The 21269-nt window shown below is 40.4% G+C and overlaps 1 protein-coding gene across 1 annotated transcript; it reads right to left on the bottom strand.

Moving 5' to 3' along the window:
* Positions 1 to 9202: 9202 nt before the first annotated feature.
* LOC114629633 (olfactory receptor 10-like) lies at positions 9203 to 10138 on the bottom strand. The gene has a single exon (XM_028777702.1). The coding sequence runs from the start codon at positions 10136 to 10138 to the stop codon at positions 9203 to 9205; it is 936 nt and encodes a 311-aa protein (XP_028633535.1).
* Positions 10139 to 21269: the final 11131 nt, after the last annotated feature.

The raw sequence follows: 21269 nt of genomic DNA on the forward strand, positions 1-21269 counted from the left end.
TAAAAGCTCTAGAACAAAAAAGAAGCAAATACACCCAGGAGGAGTAGAAGGCAGGAAATAATCAAACTCAGGGCTGAAATCAACCAAATAGAAACTGAAAGAACAATACAAAATATCAATAAAACCAGGAGTTGGTTCTTTGAGAAAATCAACAAGATAGATAAACCGTTAGCCAGATTAACCAGAGGGCACAGAGACAGTATCCAAATTAATAAAATCAGAACTGAAAAGGGAGACATAACAACAAAAACTGAAGAAATTCAAAAAATCATCAGATCCTACTACAAAGGCCTATACTCAACAAAAAAATGGAAAACCTGGATGAAATGGACAATTTCCTAGACAGATACCAGGTACCAAAGTTAAACCAGGAGCAGATAAACCATCTAAATAGTCCCATAACCCCTCAGGAAATAGCAGCAGTCATTAAAAGTCTCCCCACTAAAAAAAGCCCAGGACCAAATGGTTTTAGTGCTGAATTCTATCAGACCTTCAAGGAAGACCTAATACCAATTCTCTTCAAACTATTCCACAAAATAGAAACAGAAGGAACACTACCCAGTTCGTTCTATGAAGCTACAATTACACTCATACCCAAACCCCACAAGGACCCGACAAAGAAAGAGAACTTCAGACCAATCTCCCTTATGAACATCGATGCAAAAATACTCAATAAAATTCTAGCAAACCGAATCCAAGACCACATCAAAACAATCATCCATCATGATCAAGTAGGTTTTATCCCAGGAATGCAGGGATGGTTCAATATTCGGAAATCCATCAATGTAATCCACTATATAAACAAACTCAAAGAAAAAAACCACATGATCATCTCACTAGATGCTGAGAAAGCATTTGACAAAATTCAACATCCCTTCATGATAAAAGTCTTGGAAAGATCAGGAATTCAAGACCCCTACCTAAACATAGTAAAAGCAATTTACAGCAAACCAGAAGCCAACATCAAGCTAAATGGAGAGAAACTTGAAGCAATCCCACTAAGATCAGGGACTAGACAAGGCTGCCCACTCTCCCCCTACCTATTCAATATAGTACTGGAAGTCCTAGCCAGAGCAATTAGACAACAAAAAGAAGTCAAAGGGATACAAATAGGAAAGGAAGAAGTCAAAATATCGCTATTTGCAGATGATATGATAGTATACTTAAGTGACCCCCAAACTTCCACCAGAGAACTCCTAAACCTGATAAACAACTTCAGCAAAGTGGCTGGATATAAAATCAACTCAAACAAATCAGTAGCCTTCCTCTACATGAAAGATAAACAGACTGAAAAAGAAATTAGGGAAATGACACCCTTCACAATAGTTGCAAATAATATAAAATACCATTGTGTGAATCTAACCAGGCAAGTGAAAGACCTGTACGCAAGAACTTCAAGTCTCTGAAGGAAGAAATCGAAGAAGATCTCAGAAGATGGAAAGATCTCCCATGCTCATGGATTGGCAGGATTAATATAATAAAAATGTCCATCTTGCCAAAAGCAATCTACAGATTCAATGCAATCCCCATTAAAATCCCAACTCAATTCTTCACAGAGTTAGAAAAGTAAATTCTCAAATTCATATGGAATAACAAAAAACTCAGGATAGCAAAAACTACTCTCAACAATAAAAGAACTTCGGGAGGAATCACCATCCCTGACCTGGTATTGGTACAGAGACAGGCAGGAAGATCAATGGAATAGAATTGAAGACCCAGAAATGAACCCACACTCCTATGGTCACTTGATCTTTGACAAAGGAGCTAAAACTGTCCAGTGGAAAAAGGACAGCATTTTCAACAAATGGTGCTGGTTCAACTGGAGGACAACATGTAGAAGAATGAAAACTGATCCATTCTTATCTCCTTGTACAAAGCTCAAGTCTAAGTGGGTAAAGGACCTCCACATAAAACCAGATACACTGAAACTAATAGAAGAGAAGGTGGGGAAGAGCCTCGAATACTTGGGCACAGGGGAAAAGTTCCTGAACAGAACACCAATGGCATATGCTCTAAGATCAAGAATTGACAAATGGGACTTCATAAAATTGCAAAGTTTCTGTAAGGCAAAGGACACTGTCAATAGGACAAAACGACAACCAACAAATTGGGAAAAGATCTTTACCAATCCTTCATCTGTTCGAGGGCTAATATCCAATATATACAAAGAACTCAAGAAATTAGACTCCAGACAACCAAATTACCCTATTAAAAAATGGGGTATAGAGGTTAACAAAGAATTTTCAACGGAAGAAACTCGAATGGCCGAGAAGCACCTAAAGAAATGTTCAGTGTCCTTAGTCATCAGGGAAATGCAAATCAAAACAACCCTGAGATTCCATCTCACACCAGTCAGAATGGCTAAGATTAAAAACTCAGGTGATAGTAGATGCTGGCGAGGGTGTGGAGAAAGAGGAACACTCCTCCATTGTTGGTGGGACTGCAAGATGGTGCAACCACTTTGGAAATCAGTCTGGCGGTTCCTCAGAAAATTGGACATAGCATTACCTGAGGATCCAGCTACACCATTCCTAGGCATATACCCAGAAGATGCTCGAACATATAACAAGGACATATGCTCAACTATGTTCATAGCAGCCTTATTTATAATAGCCAGGAGCTGGAAAGAACCCAGATGTCCTTCAACTGAGGAATGGATTCAAAAAATGTGGTATATTTACACAATGGAGTATTACTCAGCTATTAAAAACAATGAATTCGAGAGGTTCCTAGGTAATTGGATGGAACTAGAAATTATCATCCTGAGTGAAGTAAGCCAATCACAAAAGAACACACATGGTATTCACTCACTGATTACTGGATATTAGCCCAGAACCTTGAAATGCCCAAGATGCAACTCACAGGCCACATGAAGCTCATAAAGAAGGAAGACCAAGTCGGGGTGATTTGGTCCTTCTTAGAAGGAGCAACAAAATACTCAAGGGAGCAAATATGGAGACAAAGTGAGGGACAGAAACTGAAGGAGGGGCCATCTGAAGACCTTTCCACCTGAGTATCCATCCCATGTGCAGTCACCAAAGGTAGATGCTGATGTGGAAGACAGGAAGTGCATGCTGATAAGAGCCTGATATGGATGTCTCCTCAGAGGTCTTCAAGAGTCTGACATATTCAGAGGCAGATGCTCACAACTAGCCATTGAACTGATCATGGGGTTCTCAATGGAGGAGTTAGAGTGAAGACTGAAGGAGCTGAAAGGGTTTGTGGCACCATGAGGAGAGCAACAATACCAACCAACCACAGCTCCCAGGGTCTAAACCACCAGCCTGGGAGCGCTTAGGGAGGGATCCAGTGCTTCAGCTGAATAGGTAAGAGTGGAGGGCCCTGCTGGGCATAGGTGGAAGAAGAGATACTTGACCTCATGAAGGCTGGACACCCCAGGGGGTGGGAATTTTGAGGGTGGGGAGGTGGGAGTGGGGGGTAGGTAGGAGTTATATCCACAGAGAAGAAGGAGGAGGGGTGAGGGGATAGGGGGTTCCTGGGTGGGTGGGGGATGGGGTAAGGGGACAACATATGAAATGTAAATAAAACATCCAATAAATTTTTTTTGAAAAGGATGTAAAACAAATATAATTAACTAATTAATTAATTGTTCTTGTAGTCGGGCATAGTGGTGCATGCCTTTAATCCCGTCACTTGGGAGATAGATGCTGGGGGAATCTTTGTGAGTTCAGGGCCTAAATAATAATTCCAGGACAACTAGAGTTACATCATGAGACCCTGTCTTGAGAAAACAACCTCAAAATTGGTTCTTTGAAATGATAAACAATGAATTCATAAAATTCTTAGGCAAATGGATGGAACTAGAAAATATCATCCTGAGTGAAGTAACTCAATCACAAGAGACCACACACGGTATGCACTCACTGGTAAGTGGATATTAGCCCTAAAGCTGAGAATACCCAAGATTATAATTCACAGACCATATGAAGCTCAAGAAGAAAAAAAGGCCAAACTGTGGATGCTTTGGTCCTTCTTAGAAAGTGGAACAAAATACTCACAGGAGCAAATACAGAAACAAAGTGTGGAGCAGAGACTGAAGAAGGGGTCGTCCGGAGACTGCCTCACCTGGGGATCCATCCCATACACAGTCACCAAATGCAGACACTATTGTGGATGCCAAGAAGTACATGCTGACAGGAGCCTGATATAGCTGTCTCCTGTGAGGCTGCCAGAGCCTGACAAATACAGAGGCAGATGCTAGGAACCAAACATTGGACTGAGCACAGAGTCCCCAATGGAGGAGCTAGAGAAAGGACTGAAGGAGCTGAAAGGATTTGCAATCTCATAGGAAGAACAACAATATCAACCAACCAGACCATCCGGAGCTTCCAGGGACTAAACCACCAACCAAAGAGTATACATTGGAGAGACCCATGACTCTAGTCACATATGTAGCAGAGGATGGCCTTGTCAGGATTCAATGGGAGAAGAGGTCATTGCTCCTGTGAAGGCTTGATGCCCCATTATAGGGGAATCCAAGGGCGGGGAGGCAGGAGTGGGTGGGTAGGTGGGTCTCGGAACACCCTCATAGAATCAGGGGGAGGGAGGATGGGATAGGGGATTTTCGGGGGTGGGGGGAACCGGGAAAGGGGATAACATTTGAAATGTAAATAAAGAAAATATCCAATAAAAAATTTAAAAACATATTTTTAAAATGTTTCAAACATTTTATTGTGGTAAAAATTAATCTTGTAAAACGAATGTCATGCTGCCAAGGGACGAGGGATGGTTAGGAATTTCAGAGCTACTGTTAGTTGGAGAAGCCCTGAGGATCCTGGCAGGGTAGGGCATCCGCCTAGACAGCACTGCCTCACAGAGACTTCCAACCACTAGAGGGAGCTACGGTATTTAAGACAGATCTTTCAAATCAGGAGCTGCTCTGAGTGGATGGTACCAGGAATCTCAGGAATGGTATAAAAATCCACAGGCCTTCACTATGCCTGGCGTTTTGTCAGTTTGAATAACACCTATACACATGTAGTAAAAACAGGGAAATCAGTGTAGTTACTCTAGCAAAAACAAAATTGCTGGGGGTATTTTGCTTTCATTTTTGCCTCGCCAAAGTGTGTTGAATATGACATCTCAACATTTTTCAAGGCATGTAACATGTACATGACCTTCTGTCTCCCTATGTTCAGTACCATTTCTAAATTTTTGGTGAGAAAATTGTGTTTCCAGCCTACTAACCTAATAAATATAGATCTTAGGACATCTTTGGGCTCATTGAGACAATATTCCCATAGTCTGTACATGTTTACAACCTGACAGGTACAGGTATTAAATCCACAGGACACATTTTTATGGTAAGAGTCATTACTTTCCTGGGACTTGGGCCTATGCAAGGTTGTTCCCTCATCTCATACCTCAGAAAACTCTGTTTATAACTCCAGTTTTATGGGACCCAACACACTCACAAAGACATATGTGAAGCAAAATACCAATGTGCATAAAATAAAAATAAATACTAATAAAAAATATCATCCCTGTTGCCCCCAGCCCCTCCTTCATAAGCATATTTCTGTCTTCTATAAGTTCGATTTTGCACATATAAGTGACATCATATGGTGTTTATCTTTCTATGTCTGGCTTATTTCACGGAGTACACCTTTTTAGATTAATCAGTGTTATAATTGAGAACCAATAAAAAGTTAAAGTTTAAAAAAAAGGTTTAAAAAAAGTGCATGGATACCTGCACTTTGACATAAAATCAAGTGAGTCACTGGTTTGGTTTAAGGCCTCTGGATTCTGCTACACTACCAATGCTGGATCCTTGCCAGGACTCCTCTCGTATAGTCTGTTGCTGCTCTGCCTCATGGAGACTCTGCATGATGGGCTCCTTCATGTGTTCTAGCAGTGCATAGATGGGATAGATTCTAGGATGGGCCAACTCAAAGCCTTTACTCCATAGAAGACATTAAGCATTGCCCAGTAAACATATAAACTCTGCTCACTGTTAGTAATTACTAGGAAATAATGTTGAAATTACTCTTTGATGTTTACCTATACTCTCTAGAATGGATATTTGTAAAAGAGAGGAGGTGTTAGCAACAGTAAGGGGAAAATAAGTGGAAACTTGTACCTGGTACCTGGGAATGTAGATTGATACAGACATTAGGGAGAATAATAGGATGATTCCTTAGGAAATTTAAAATGTGGATGGAAGTATTGCTCACTGGTTAGGTGTACTTTCTGGTCTTATGGAGGAGCTGGGTTTGGTTCCCGGCACTCAGTCACCAATGGTGACTCACAAACATCTGTAACCCCAATTCCAGGGTGTTTGATGCCCTTTTTGGACTCCATGGGGACTAGACACACACATAGCACACAAGAATATATGTAGGCTAATTCTTATATGTATTTTAAAAGAATGATTTTAATTTAAAACATGTACACACAATAAAATGAAATGAAATGAAATAAAGCTACCAGAGAATCTGGAAATCTTTTTTCTGGGTTGATGAAAGCAAATGAAATTACTACCTTTTCAAGATGTCAATAATCATGTTCTCTGTTCTTTAGTTAATCTTAGTCAAGATGTGGAAACAACCCTACTATCCACCAGTAGTCTGATGGATTAAGAAACTGTGATGTGTATTTGTAAGGAAATATGTTTGAGTTTCAGGAAAAGACTTTGTCGTCTGCTACTCTATGATAAGCTAAAAGGACATTATAGTAAGTGAAATAAAATAGAAAGAAAAACATTAGCTTGCTTAACCATAGTTGTTTTTTAAGTTAATGCTGTGTAGTTGTTTCCTCTACAGGAAGAAGACAGAAATTTCACCAGGCTTATAAAACTTAGAAGAAACTCACAAGACTCAGAGGCTCATGAAACTTACATGACTCACAGGGCTCTCTCCAAGATTTTCGAAACAATAATTTCTCAGGAAGAGACTTCTCAATAGTATATCTGTCTAAATAATGCACAGGGAACTCCAGTAGCATGACTTTCACTAGCTGACACCCATGCTTGAGTGAATTCTCCAGCAACACAGCTTCCTTTGAGTCACCCAAGCTTCTGTAATTAATGTCAACAAAAATCACTGGTTTGTTAATTTGCATGTGGGTGAAATTACTTCTTTGGTTTATCATTGCTTTCTTTATTGGGATGAATAAAAATAGGCTTTTCATGGACAGTTCACACAATAATCAAATACAGAGAGAATAAAACAGAGTCAATGATGTGTAGTGAACTGAGAGGAAATCAGGAGATGTGGCTCAAAGGATAAAAAATTTTTGATATCTAAGGTGGGCAAGTCTAGATATTTAATTACAAAACAGTGATCTAGTTAATAAAATTGTATTATGTGAGATACTTGTGTCCAATAAGTAATTGTTAGTAATCAGATCTTCTCTTCTCTAATCCAAAAAGAGATTAAAAGTATCTTGTAAGATGAAAGGTACATTAATCTGTTTTAGATATTGGTGATCTTACTTCCTCTATGGAAGCCATAATATCCATTTACGAACCTCAAATACATGCAATTAATTTTATTTTAAAAGCTTACAACCTAAGCATTAAAAAAAACAGAAAAAGAAATGGCAGAAGGCATGTTAATATTTTACTGAATGCAAGAATGTTGCCTCTAACTACCTCTATCATAGTAGAGAGACTTGGGAATCACTAACTGACTCTGGAGTGGCTTGGGGAGCCATGTTCTCTGATGACCAATTAGTTACTGTCCTGGATGAGAAGATCCTAAGGGATGTAGGTTTCCATGGAAATGCAATTTCCTTTTCACAAGATAAATTTGTGGAAAACCATGGACAACTGTGTGCCCAAATACACCAGTGGCTTCTTCATATTTCTTGAATTTGAAATATGTTTCTACTAGTATTATTGAATTGCTATGTTCTCTGCAAGCTTAATAATAAAACATAATAACCACAAAACAATTTCATTAAATTCTATTCTGCATCAAAATAAATACTTTTTTCTATTAGGTTATACAGATGCTTGAATTATTTAGACCTTGATAAACAAAATTAAGAGAAAAACACATCTATATGTGTACAATATTGGCTAGTTCTCTGAGCTAGTAAATATAAAATATAGAATCTTAGGTAGCAGCTAGCTGGATGAAATTTAGAGCAAAATAGGGCATATTTAAATGATGAATTTCTATTTAGTAACTGGCCAACCTGAAAATAAAAACACAAAATAATTACCTGGCATTTGGTTTCTTATAGATACAACTAATATGAGGTAGGAATTAGCCTAAATTCCACACTGAGATGTTTAAATGTAACAGCATGGAGTGTTTTATAGGCACAAGGCTTGAGCTTATAGAGAACTCTTACATGAAGAGTTCTAGAAATGAGAACAGTTACCACAGACTAGATAATTCTGTAAAGGTACACTATTTGACCTCTGGCGTAAGAATAGGTGATTCAGAATAATCTAGAACTTTGGAAAGAATGAGCCAGACAAAGCAGTAATGTATAGTAATTAAGATGATGTTTAATTTATTCTCTAGTTTCTCTAGTCTCTTCTCTTTTGTGAACATTATCATCTCCCAACACCAAGCAGCATTTCTGAGGTGCATTGTGCAGCTGAGGAAACCATAATGCCTCACCATTCCCCTCGCCCCATTACAGAATGCCTCCCTAATACTTTGCATGCTACCTCAGGTAAAAAAGCATCATTCATATCTGGCCTCTATGTGCTTCATGATACACCATTAATTATTAATTCCTTATGTTCTCCAAATATCATAGAAGGGTATCCACTTCAATAGACCTTAAAAAGGGCCCCTGAGATGTGAAGGGACATAGAGAAGATGGAAAGACTTCGAAGCACAGGCATTAATGCTTGGCCTGACTTTGTATTGTAGGGCATTCTGCACTGCACCATACTAGGACTGTGGAAGGCACTGCCATCAAGATAACGCTTCTCTGCCTCCCAGGCTTGCCTAGAAACTGCCTCCTCTTTCTACTAGAGGAGACAATATCCATTTTCCAAGCTCCACAGTACAAATCAGCTCTCAGTCCTTGCTTCATATGGACTATCGACACTGAACTACAAAGCATTTCAAGAGATCTCCACTTCCAACTGCAAAGCAAGGAAGTCCCAAGCCCATGAGTTCTGCTGAACCTTATTCTGTACTAACTAACAGCTTTGCAAGGACAAGACAAGTGTTTAACCCAAAACTGTTAAACCAAATTGTGCTGGACTTTTGCACTTCTATCCCACATCGGTGGCTCTCCCTAGCACCTTCCACAGAGCCCCCTTCACGTCCTTGTTCCTCAGGGTATAAATCAGAGGGTTGAGCATGGGGGTGATGATAGTATAAAACAGGGCCACAAACTTCCCCTTGCTCTCAGAATAGCTACCCTTGGGTTGTAAGTATGTGTAGATGGCTGCACCATAAAACATAGAAACTACCAAAAGGTGGGACCCACAAGTCCCCAGAGCCTTTTTGCATCCTGCCATTGACTTGGTCTTCAGCACTGCCTGAGCAATGTTTGCATAGGAGCCCAGAATTAGTGTTACTGGAAATATCAAGATTACAACTCGGGCCACAAACATCTTGGCTTCTGTTCCTTCTGTGTCCTCACAGGCCAACTTCAGGAGAATAGGCATCTCACAGAAGAAGTGGTTCAGTTGGTGTCCACAGAGAGGCATCGCCATCATGAGGCTCGTCTGAATCAGAGAGTTCATGAATCCTCCTACCCACGAAACAATAGCCAGTGAGAGGCAGAGAACGGGGTGCATGATGGTCGTGTAGTGCAGTGGACGGCACACAGCAGCATAGCGGTCAAAGGCCATCACCACCAGGAGCACGCTCTCTGTGGAGGCCAAAGCAAGGAAAAGGAAGAGCTGGGCCACACACCCTCCATAGCTGATGGTTCTGTCATATCCCTGGAGGTTAATCAGAAGCTGGGGCACAATGCTGGTGGTGTAGCAGAGGTCCAGGAAGGAGAGGTGGCAGAGGAAGAAGTACATGGGCGTTTGAAGCCGAGCATCCAGTTGTGAAAGAATAATGATAGTGGAGTTGCCAAAGAGAGTTAGGGAGTAGAAAACGGAAATGAGGAGAGAAAGAAGGAGTTCCAGTTGAGGGAAATCAGAGAAACCCACCAAGAGGAAACCCTGTATGAAACTCGTGTTGAAACTTCCCATAGCCTTTCACGTGCTCCAATCACAGAACACAATTCAACGTCTGCTACGAAGAACACCGATCAGAGCATTGTTCCAGATAATCCTGAAATATTCCAACATCAAGCTTTTTCTTCTCTGCCTTGCTAGTTCAGTTGTCTACAATTCTTACAGTTTTCCTCTTCAGCCTGGAAATCACGGGACTGCAGTATTGTCTTTTGTTTGACCTATTACCCTGCTCCGTGTGTGTCCTGAACTTCATCCAGTTCTCACAGTCCCACGGATGCCTCCGGCAGCAGAGATAGCATCTTTCCTACCTTCCCACACTGATGTTAAGATCTAACCTAGGAACAGGTAACATTAAAGTTTCTTTGAAAAATATAAAGAGTAAAAGATAGCATTATTAGTCCCTGTCAGTTACTTTGGCTCCTCTTTGGTTCACTTGACTGAGTGCTTTGTATAGACCCAGGACTAACCAGGATGAAATCACAATTTTGTCTTCACTGCCCCATTTCCTCCATGGCTGTGACCAGAACGGCAGTCCCACAAGCTCTGCTCGTGATCAGATGCCCAGTCCTTCTTCTCTTGCTAAGTCTGGTGAACTAGAAGGCTAAGGAGTCAAGGATACCAAGAAGCCATTTGGACTCCATCTTTGACACTGCTGTGGAAAAGATAGAGAAGCATGAATGGTAAAATAAATATTAATTCCTATGTAGATAAATTAATATGTCAAAGCTATTTATTAACATGACACATTTATTAGGTCTTTGTGATGATACCGGAGGTGTCATTGTCGTGAGTTTTTTGTATGCATACTTACAAGTGTATAATGTCAAAGCTGGCCTTTGTATGGCCATCATCTTAGAATGGTATGGTGCATTTAGAGTCCTTACTGCATCCCTGGGGATCAGCTCTAGCCTTGACCAGCTGAGCCACCTGTTCAGACAAATTCACTTCATTCACTTCTGTGAGTCTTGGTTTAGCTATCATGAAACAGATTAAAATGAGGCTTTAAAAAAAGATTGAGTGTCATCATATGTTCTTCAAGCTATTAAGAATATTCTACATGAAGTTTTTCAAATATATTATCATATATTTTAATGACTTAATTTTTATTGACATGTATAAATTATGCATATAACTGGGTCCTGTCAGGTAATTCAACACATGCACAGAACATACACTCACAGAACCCAGCCTCCCCTTATTCACATTTTACACCCACCTTTCCAAACTCTAGTGACCAGTGTTCTACATTTAGTTTAGTGTCTATACCTTCCACATGAGAAAGGTCATGAAGCGCTTGTCTTTCTGGGTCTTGTAGCCTTTGTCTGTCTGTCCCATTAATCTTGATTATGTAACAGGGTCTGCTTCATTACCTGCTGAAGCCCTGTCTCCAAACAGAATTTCAAGGGAATCAACAGAACTCAACAAATGTTGTTAAATGAATTAATAAATTCATTCTCTTCCATGAGACCACACAAATGTCATAGAAATGTGTTTCCTGGGTGACACAAAGGGAATAAACCTTCACTGTTTCTAACTCAGTGAAATAACGTTTTGATGTTTTAGCCACTTTTATGTTTTATAAATGATGATGTTCATGAATATAGCTGTGATTAATATGATTACAAATGAATCAAAGCTTAGAAACCTTAATAAAGTAATGATTTAAGATAATATTAAACAGTAAAAAAAATTGAACTGAGCTTCAAATCTTGAAGTATAAGACAGATGAGGCTCAGCATGAAAACCTGAAGTCCACATACTGGAAAACTAGACGGTCTGGGAATGTACTCGCCGAAGGTTCAGCACAGATGAGCCGTGCCCGCTGACTGTTGAGTCTTATCAAGACTAGACAAAACTCTAATAAGGACCTCCTTTCACACTTGGAGGGGAAGCTGAAAAATCATTTCTTCAGCTGCTTGTGTCATCTGTTCCTTGACTCTCTGGCAGGGAATCTCAGACCAGTGCTTAAGTGACAATACCCTGTTTCCACTCTTCACCACCTGTAGCCTTTCTTTCCTTTGTGGCCATGAGTTCCCTACACCCTTTCCCCTCATCCCAGTTTCCTTGGTCACCCTCTGCTACTTCTCATCCTTATAGCATCTGACATATTGAGTAGCTGTCCCCTGCTGTTCAGTCATTTCCCCTCCCTTCCTGGCTGTCTTCATCCTTCCCTATCATCCTCTGTCACAGTCTTCTTTACTTGGATGTCGCTGAGACTTTTCTATTACCATGTTATAAGCTCTTCCTGGAAAAGACCACTCATTTCATGGCTTGAGTCAAACTCACTCTTGATTATACTCAAATATGTCTCCATCCCTATCTATTGTCTCCATTTCAGGCTACCACTGGTTATTTATTTCAATCTTTTTATTTTACGTATTTCTGATGTTTTGATACTTTAGGGACTGACCGACTGACCATAAAGAGACTTCCCCTTTTAGGTACAGAAATTCTCACAGATAGCAAAGTACTTTCTTGTAGTACTTTGCTGAACATCTCCTGAAAACAGTCAAAGTCAACATTCCTTCCAGCTCCTTTGCTGAGGTCTAAGAGTGGTTTCCACCCTCTCTAACACAAGACCAGAAAATTATTCATGTCATAAAGGATGCTGAAATTATTCAAAGCCACAGTATCTAAGGTTTGTACACTGTCTCATGGTCTGTGGCTTTTGTCTCCGTCTCTCAACTTCCTTTCTTTCTATCAAACTCTGGCATGTCACTCTGTGGAGACATGTACACCATGCTTCTTCCTTTTGAGAACTGTGAATAATGAGTTACTGATAAAATTCCAGCTATCTCCTTGACTGTTAATGATAACAAAACCTCTGTGCTAGTTGACATCTACTTGCCTGTCAGTTTCACTTGGAAGCTCCCTGGACCCCAGCATATCCAACATGAAACTCTTTCCCTTTATTTAAAAAAAAAAAAACAAAACAAACCACTTCTCCTGTGTGCTTCATCTCAGGGAAGCACGTCTCAGCTATGCTGGCCAATGGACTAGAAAATTAGTCATCAGCCTCTGTACTGACATTTTTGTGAGCACACCTTTCATGCCACTCCATGTACAATGAATAGCATTTCTCAGTCAGAGATGAAGTCCTTCATTCTGGAAGATTCTCAAACATTTCTGTTGAGTGTTGAGGCCAGGAGAGGTGTCACGTCTTTTACAATGCACACAGGCTACCACCACCATCACATACACACGGATTGTCTAATCCCAAATGTCAGTGTCTGAGCTTCCTTGGGAGAACTCTTTTCTACTTTGGTGTGAACTGAAAGCTCCTTTTTTGAAGTATCATCAACAGCTCTAACTTCGCCTTTACTCCTTGTCGCCTAGCTATGATGCATGTGCCTTATTTTGCATGTAACCGCAGAAGCTAAATTTTGCAATAAAAAAAATAATAAGAAGAAATGCTATTAAGCCACTCTTTACACTTAATGAGGAAACCAAGATGTTTAGCAAGTTCCCTAATTTAATGCTACTGGAAAGTTGGTGAAATTATAGTGCAACCTGCTGTGTATACTTGAGTGGGAGGACAGAGAGAGAAAGATTCAATTAGTGTCAAGTTGCCTGAGTTCCACCTTTCCACACTCAAACCAAGGACACAACCGAACCGTGCCTCATGCCATGCCTGGTGCTTTCTGGTTTTGTCTGTGGGAGCTGAAATGCCACCGAGTCATCACTCACCCATGACTCCCTATGCCCTTACCTTTCTGGATTCTCTTGGCATCAAAGGTGAAGTGAGCACTCCATGACATTGTTGTCATCCACCAGCCAGGGAAAGCCACATGGACCTTACTCCATCTGTAAGGTGGAGAGCTTGAGAGACAGTTACTGTCCAGGAGAGGTTGTGAGAATGAGCAGTTTCTTCCTTGAGCTGTGGAGATTGCTGAGGTTCATAATTTAGGGAGAGGAACCTCCACCATCCCTGCACTACCTTGCTCAGGCTAAGTTGGACCAGGTGGCTGTTTTACTACCACATCAGCTATCGTCTCTAAAACTGAGCCTTTCGATTCTGTCCTAGGGGCACTGCCCCCTTTAAAATTCACAAAAGGGAGAGCTTATTTTTCTTTTTTATGAGCTAAGTCTCTAGAGGCCTGTAGGCCCCAATGAGGCAATTAAAATTAACCAACGGTCTTTCCAAGATCTGAATCACGGGCCTTGGCTTTTCCTATTCCCCATATACTGTTTAAAAATAGCTGATTATTATTCAGTATCCACAGCAAATTCCAAAGATCAGGAAATACTAGCCCCACGCCGCCTCACTGAAATTAATAGGAGCTGAACAGCCACTGCCTCTCTCTTTGAAGGAGCATGCTATGTCTCCAGTGAACAGCCCCTCTTTTTAGATACCTCAACCTCCATCCTTTCAATCCTGAGATTTTAAACTATTTACTACACTTCTTTCTTTTTTCTTTCTTTAGTGTTTATGTGTGTGTGAGTGCATGTGTGTGACTGTGTGTGTGCACGTGCATGTGTGTGTGTGTGTGTGTGTGTGTGTGTGCTGGCTTGGAGGACAAAGAACAATTCTCAAGAATGCATTCACTCATGCTGGCATACGGGTGCTGGAGATGTCATGTCAGGTTTGGAAGCAGACACATTTATCCTCTGCTCCCTATCCTGAATTCTTTAAGAAGAGGACAGAAGAGAAAGCCTGGAGAATCTAGGACAACCTATCAGACTTAGAAGCAAACTTGAAAGTTCTTGTCCAACTCACAGAACTTCTCTGAATCTGTGTGCAAATGTGGCCACGCAGCATGATGTAATGTCTCAGGGAGAACCATGCCCTTACACAGCTTTCAGCTCTTCCATCAGAAACTGCCCTTTGAGCTTCAAGGCCTTCTCCATTCTTACCTTCACTGCCACAGGGAAACTCATCTTCCACACTCATAGCAGCTTCTCGAAGACTGAGGTTGTCTTGTTTCGAAAGACTGAGTTTCATGTAGTGCAATTGATATATAAAAATAATGTACACATTTTAGTGCATGAGTTCTGTGAGCTTAAGCTTTAATTGTAATTAAAGGAATTAAAATTTAACAGGAAGAACTAATGACTGATGAGATATTTTTAGCATAATGTATGTTTTATATCTTGCCCTTTCTGTTGTTTGCTTACATGCTTAATTTTGCCACTTTAAGTATTTTTCCTTCTTTAACATCATATATGTATATGATATTATATGTGTGTGTGTGTGTGTGTGTGTGTGTGTGTGTATAATTGTTTTGCTTTTGTTTGTGAATTTCTCATGTATGTTTTAGGATTGTTCTGCATGTTTCTCCACAATGTCAACTGGTACTCATTACTGTTCTTCTCATGCCTAATTCCTATACTTTCCCTCTCCTTCCAACCTCTTCCTTTTTCCATCTTTCTTATCTCCTTCTCTTTATACTTTACAACAACAACTTTACATAGCTTTAACAACCTCTAAATCCTATGGATATTAGCAATAGCTTAACTTTCTCCTCCCAGATTCTTTCCCACCATGGTATATTTCTCAATTTATCTAATGCTAGTTTGTATCCTCGACCACCCTACTTCCCTTTTACTCCTAACTAAAATCCTAATACACTTTGTATTATCCTTGTTAGTTCATCCTCCATAGTTGTTGAAGACAACTGGACCATTATTGCTAGTTGGCTAGTATGGTATTTGCCTACTGAGGATATCCAGCAGCTTTGACTGTCTGACTGTGTTTTGGTACATTTTCTCCAACATTCAAAGTCTTCCAACAGCAGTAGGCCCACAGCTTGCCAATGTGCAGACACAGACTGAACCTTCCAAATGGTGCCTAGGCTAGCTACTGAGCTGAAAGTTAAGTTAACCTAGAGGGTTAGAAGTACTGTACTAATGCAATATTCTATACAAGAGCCATGAATAACACACTGATTGACAAAGGGAGATGGCTTTTATGTAAACATTTTCTTGAAACACTAGATAAAGCCTTAGTTTGGTTCCTAGTTGGTTCTAAATTTGTTTCACACTGAGTTTTGAAGACAAAACACATGTCATTTAAGCTAAGACTCACTCAGTAAGGAACAACATCCCCATCATGACAAAATACCACACCAACAGTGCTGGAATGAAGCTTGTCACAATTGTCCAACAAAAATGATGGCCAGTAGGAAGGTGGGTTGACAAAGGTGTACCTCCAAGGACAACTGGAAACCCTCTTCCATCATCCATCAGAAAAGTTCATTAGGAAGGGACAGATTCTTACACAGCCACAGACAGACTGACAACATAAACAAGATGTATAAAAACATACTCATTCTTTCTAAAGCTGGTGCATTTGAATAAACTTGTGAGCAACCCAACCATGAACAGGATATCTCCATTGAATCCCTACCCATAGGGCTCAGGGAGCCCTGAAGAAAAGGAGGCACACAGAGTGTAAGAACCAGATGGGATGGAGGACACCAAAGAGACAAAGCCTTCTACATCAACAGGATAGATGCATAGGGTAACTCACAAAGACCAAGGCAGCATGTACTCAAGGGTCTGCAGCAGATGGTGTCCTAGAGCTGAAAGAAGTAAACACATGCCCTCACTCCTAACCCAGAAACTGTGTCCAATTGATAACCATTTGCAAACGAAAATTCAGTTTCCTCCAAGGAAGTCTCTCTGGGGAAACAAACTACTCTTAAGGGAAGGCTGCATGCCAGGAAGTAGACGGCCAACAGGAAATGAACTCAATGGCATCTTTGGAGGTTTCATGTTTCCTAGTGTAGTGTCAGGGTGATTTTTAAAAATTTTTTACCTTATCTTTAATTTCTATTTTAGTATGTATGTATGTATGTATGTATGTATGTATGTATTTTTTCTCTCAGATCTTTTGTATATATATTATGGCTTTCGGTTTAGTGTTTTCACGGGATTCCTGAGTGCATGAATGAATGAGTCTCTGTTTCGTGTGCCATCTCTTGAGCTCTTTTTCCCCATGGGTTTGTTTTCTTCAATTCTTATGTGTTAGCTTTTGTTTTATCTTACTATATTTTATTATTATCCCATAGAAGTCTGTTCATTTTCTAATGGGAGACAGAGCGGGGAGGTGGATCTGGATGGGAGGGGAAGTGGAGAGAAATTGGGAGGAGTAGAGAGAGGGAAAATTGTAGTCAGGATATATTATATGAGGAAAAAAATCTATTTTCAATCAAAGAATAAAAGGACAAGACAAAATTGTGTACAAGATCTGCAAAAGCAAAGAACATGACACAAAGTAGCAGCTGTCCCTGTTACTACAGGTTTCACCCAATGAATCTTCCACAGCAAACGCCATCACCTATACAGAGACAAATAAATATCAGGTCATTGGCTCCTGAACTGAGTACAGTGAGGCTGTTTTGGTTGGGGCTGAACACTAACTAAGCAGGAGCAGAGTGAAAAACTGCTGACTACGAATTGCTTGCGAGGGTTTGAACAGTTCATAGCCCCAGTCCCAGCACAACCTGTATAATCCACACTCCACTTTAACTGCTAAAATCGTATGGCTACAGTGTTTCCCGCAGTCTGATTTGCATCTGGGGTACATGCACAAGAGCTGGAAGATAAGGGCAGCGAAGACTATCAATAGAAAGTGCTGTGGTACAATAGGCTTTCAGAATGCCTAATGGGTAGAGTGTTTGTATTACAATCAGCACATACAGTTGGAGGGGGCAGTATTTTGAAGAGCATAATAGCTCCATTTGATAGACAGCCTTCAAGAACAGCCTGTGGAAGGCAGGAAAGTCAGAAGTCCCATTTGCATGATTCACCAGAGGAATATCTATCTGGTGGCACCCTTCTCAGGAGTAATTTGGAAGCCTCTCAGGTCATCTGAGGGAAATTGACTCAGTCCATTTCTGGGAACACTCTTTCACAGGTAAATTGAGGCTGAGCACTCTGTTTGGGAAGCTGGCTGAGATTTAAGGTTCAGTTTAGTACTCTGAGATACACTTCCACCTGTGCACAATTACTACTGAGTAACAGTAAAGTATAATTCCTTATTGTCTTTCATTATTTTCATATTTGGATTGAAAACAAATGAGAAGGACATTGATCAAAGATGTTTCAGCATCTTGGTTAGGGGTGGGAGTGTGTCTACTTCTCCTCAGGGAGTTTGGCTGGTTTGAACTTGTGTGGATCCTGTGCATTCTGTCACAGTCTATATGAGTTCATATGTGTATCAGTCCAAAGCTCCACCCTTAGTTAAGATGCTATTTGCAATTGATGCCTCCTGAGAAAGGGGAAATCAGTTTTCCCAGTGGAGTGTCACTGAGTATATCAACCACATTCCAAGGTAGGCCCTATGCCAGGGAGTAGTTTGCCAATATTAAACAGACTATATGGTGTGTGTGTGTTGTGTATACACTTTTTGTTTTGGATTATTTTCATATTTTTTGTCTTAATTTTGTTTGTTTGTTTGATTTATCTGATTTGGGGTTTTGTTTTGCTTTGCTTAAAGAGAGAAAGAACACAGGTAAGTAAGAGGTAGGAAGCAGGCTGGAGAGATGGCTCAGCAATTAAGAGCACTTGCTGCTCTTTCAGAGGTCCTGAGTTCAATTTCAAACACCCATATGGCAGCTTATAGCTGTCTGTAACTAACTCCAGTTCTACTGGATCCAACACCCTCACACAGATAAACATGCAGACAAAACACCAATGCACATAAAACAAAAATAAACAAATTGTTTTCTTGCAAGTATTAAAAAAGGGTGGGGAAGATCTGGGAGGAGTTAGGAGAGGGAAAGGAATATGGTCAAAATATATTGTATGGGAGAGAGGGCAGAGAGATGGCTCAGTGGTTAAGAAAACTGGCTGTGGGCTGGAGAGATGGCTCAGCTGTTAAAGGCTAGGCTCACAACCAGAAATATAAGAAAACTGGCTGTTCTTCCCAAGGACCCAGGTTCAATCTCCAGCAACCACATGACAGCTCACAACTCTCTGTAACTCCAGTTCCAGGGGATCCAACAGCCTTACACAAACCTACATAGGGGCAAAACACCAATGCACAAACAAGAATAAAAAAATCATTTAAACATATGGTGTATGAAAATTTAAATAAAAAATGCTCTAAGATTAGGCTGGAGAAATGGCTCAGCCATTAAAGGCTAATCTCACGATCAAAAAATGCTCATAGACTGTAATCGTTACTGATGACGTTAAATCAAATTTATTTTCTTGTGTTACATCTTGTTAACCTTTCTTTGCCCAAGATGAGCAAGCTTCATAGTAGAATGTTCTAACTGAGTAGGACTGGCATTTGGGAGGCAGAGGCAGGAGGATGTCCTATATAGTGAGATAGCTTTTCTGAAAGAGAAGGGTGGAGGGAGAGGGAGAGGGGGAGAGAGAGGGAGAGGGAGAGGATGAAGAAGAAGAAGGAGGAGGAAGAGGAGGAGGAGGGGAGGAGGAGAAAGAGGAGGAGGAGGAGGAGGAGGAGGAGGAGGAGGAGGAGGAGGAGGAGATGGGGAAGGAAAGATAGGGAGTCCTACCAACACTTTAGATTCTTAAGAACAGACTCGTGCTGAAAGTTGTCTGTGACAAGAAATTAGTAAGTAGGGCAAGCCATGATTAAAATGAGATACCTTCTGTTCTGAGAATGAAAATCTTTCCCACTCACTTCTAAAAATATATCCTAATGCAGATAAAATGGAAGAAATGAGCAGTAAGCAAAAATGGCTGTCCCCTGAGACAGTTCTCTTCTTAATTGCTGTATAGAATTTCATGACATCAAAATTCTGCAGTTTGACTATTATATTTTGAGAAAGGAGTCACAGAATAGTTTTTCACACTGTTTTTTTCTCAGAAAATGAGTCAAGGAACACGTGTGTACACAGCTCAAGTGCTTATGTGAAAGAGTTTCTCAAGTTTTTCAGAGTCAAGTCCTAGGACAGAGGAGGTGGAGATCTTCAATACCGAAAGATATATTGATAGAGCTTGCTTATTAAATTTAATCATTGACAATTCCAGGCAAGAAGATAAAGCAATCTGATTACACTCACCCTCTCACTGTGTGTGCGTTTGAGAAAAGATACTCTAAACTACTTTATTTTCTATTTAACAAGAACAGGAAATGAAAAAACGTACTGCATATACACTATACATCAAATGCTGATAGTGATTAATATTGTGCTCATTTTACTGAAAAGGAAACTAAAACTAAGGTAAAGTAGATGCTTGGACCACTCAGAGCTCCAGCAAGGTATAAGCACAAATATATGTGATAGCAAAGTTCTGGGCTTTTCAGCACACAGACCAAGACCATCAGTGGAAAGGTACTGTAGTCTGAATGGGAACAGCCCCCATAGGTACATCTATTTGAATGAATGGTCTCCAGTTGATGAAACTCTTTGCAAAGGATGAGAAGGTATGGCCTTATGGGAGGAGATGTGTCACTAAAGGCAGGCTGGGAGGTTTCTCCATTTAAGTAAATGAACCCATGTTCAAAAGTCACATACTCTATGAAACTGCTCTGTTCACGATCTGATCATTTTCTCCAAGTGTCATAGAAGAGTAAACACTGTAAGAAGCTTTTGAAGCAGACTCTGATACAGCAAGAATCTGACAGGATCATCAAAACACAGAAACAGCAACAGTGAACTTGTGTCCTCTGCCTTGGATCATATCACCAACTAAGTGACATCATGCTAGGACCTGACTTTGTGAAGAGTCATTCAGGATTAATTCTCTCCCTCTGAGCCTCACTCCCCACAACTCCTCACAGTACACTCTTCATGACTCAGGTTTTTGTTTGTTTGTTTGGTTTGTTTTTTTGGAAGGCTGTGTAGCAATCATCAGCACTTACCCACTGCTGAGCAATGACCAGACAGTGACTGAAAACGAATCATAGGAGCTCCTTGCTTCCAACTTCCCACAAGGAAGACAGCAAGCCCTGTTGCTTACTGAGGACACACTTATTATTTTTGACAGCTTCATAAATGTATATCTGAATTTTGATCATTTTACCCCATGTTATCTTTTCTCATGCCACTGTCTTTTCCAATGAAACTTTTCTTCTTCACAAGCCTGGAAGGATTATTTCCTAGAGACCTGGAAGGATTATTTCCTAGAGACCTGTGGATTCAATTACCCTGGAGCCATTTAGAAACAAAATGTTTTTTTTGTTCTGTTTTTGGTTTTTGGTTTTTGTTTGTTTTGGGTTTTTTTTTTC

This window comes from Grammomys surdaster, unplaced genomic scaffold (genome assembly GCF_004785775.1).
Source record: "Grammomys surdaster isolate TR1022 unplaced genomic scaffold, NIH_TR_1.0 313, whole genome shotgun sequence".
In the NCBI taxonomy this organism is placed as follows: Eukaryota; Metazoa; Chordata; class Mammalia; order Rodentia; family Muridae; genus Grammomys; species Grammomys surdaster.

Excerpts from the sequence above, each read along its gene's own strand:
- LOC114629633 (XM_028777702.1), bottom strand. The coding sequence starts at position 10,138 with ATGGGAAGTTTCAACACGAGTTTCATACAGGGTTTCCTCTTGGTGGGT.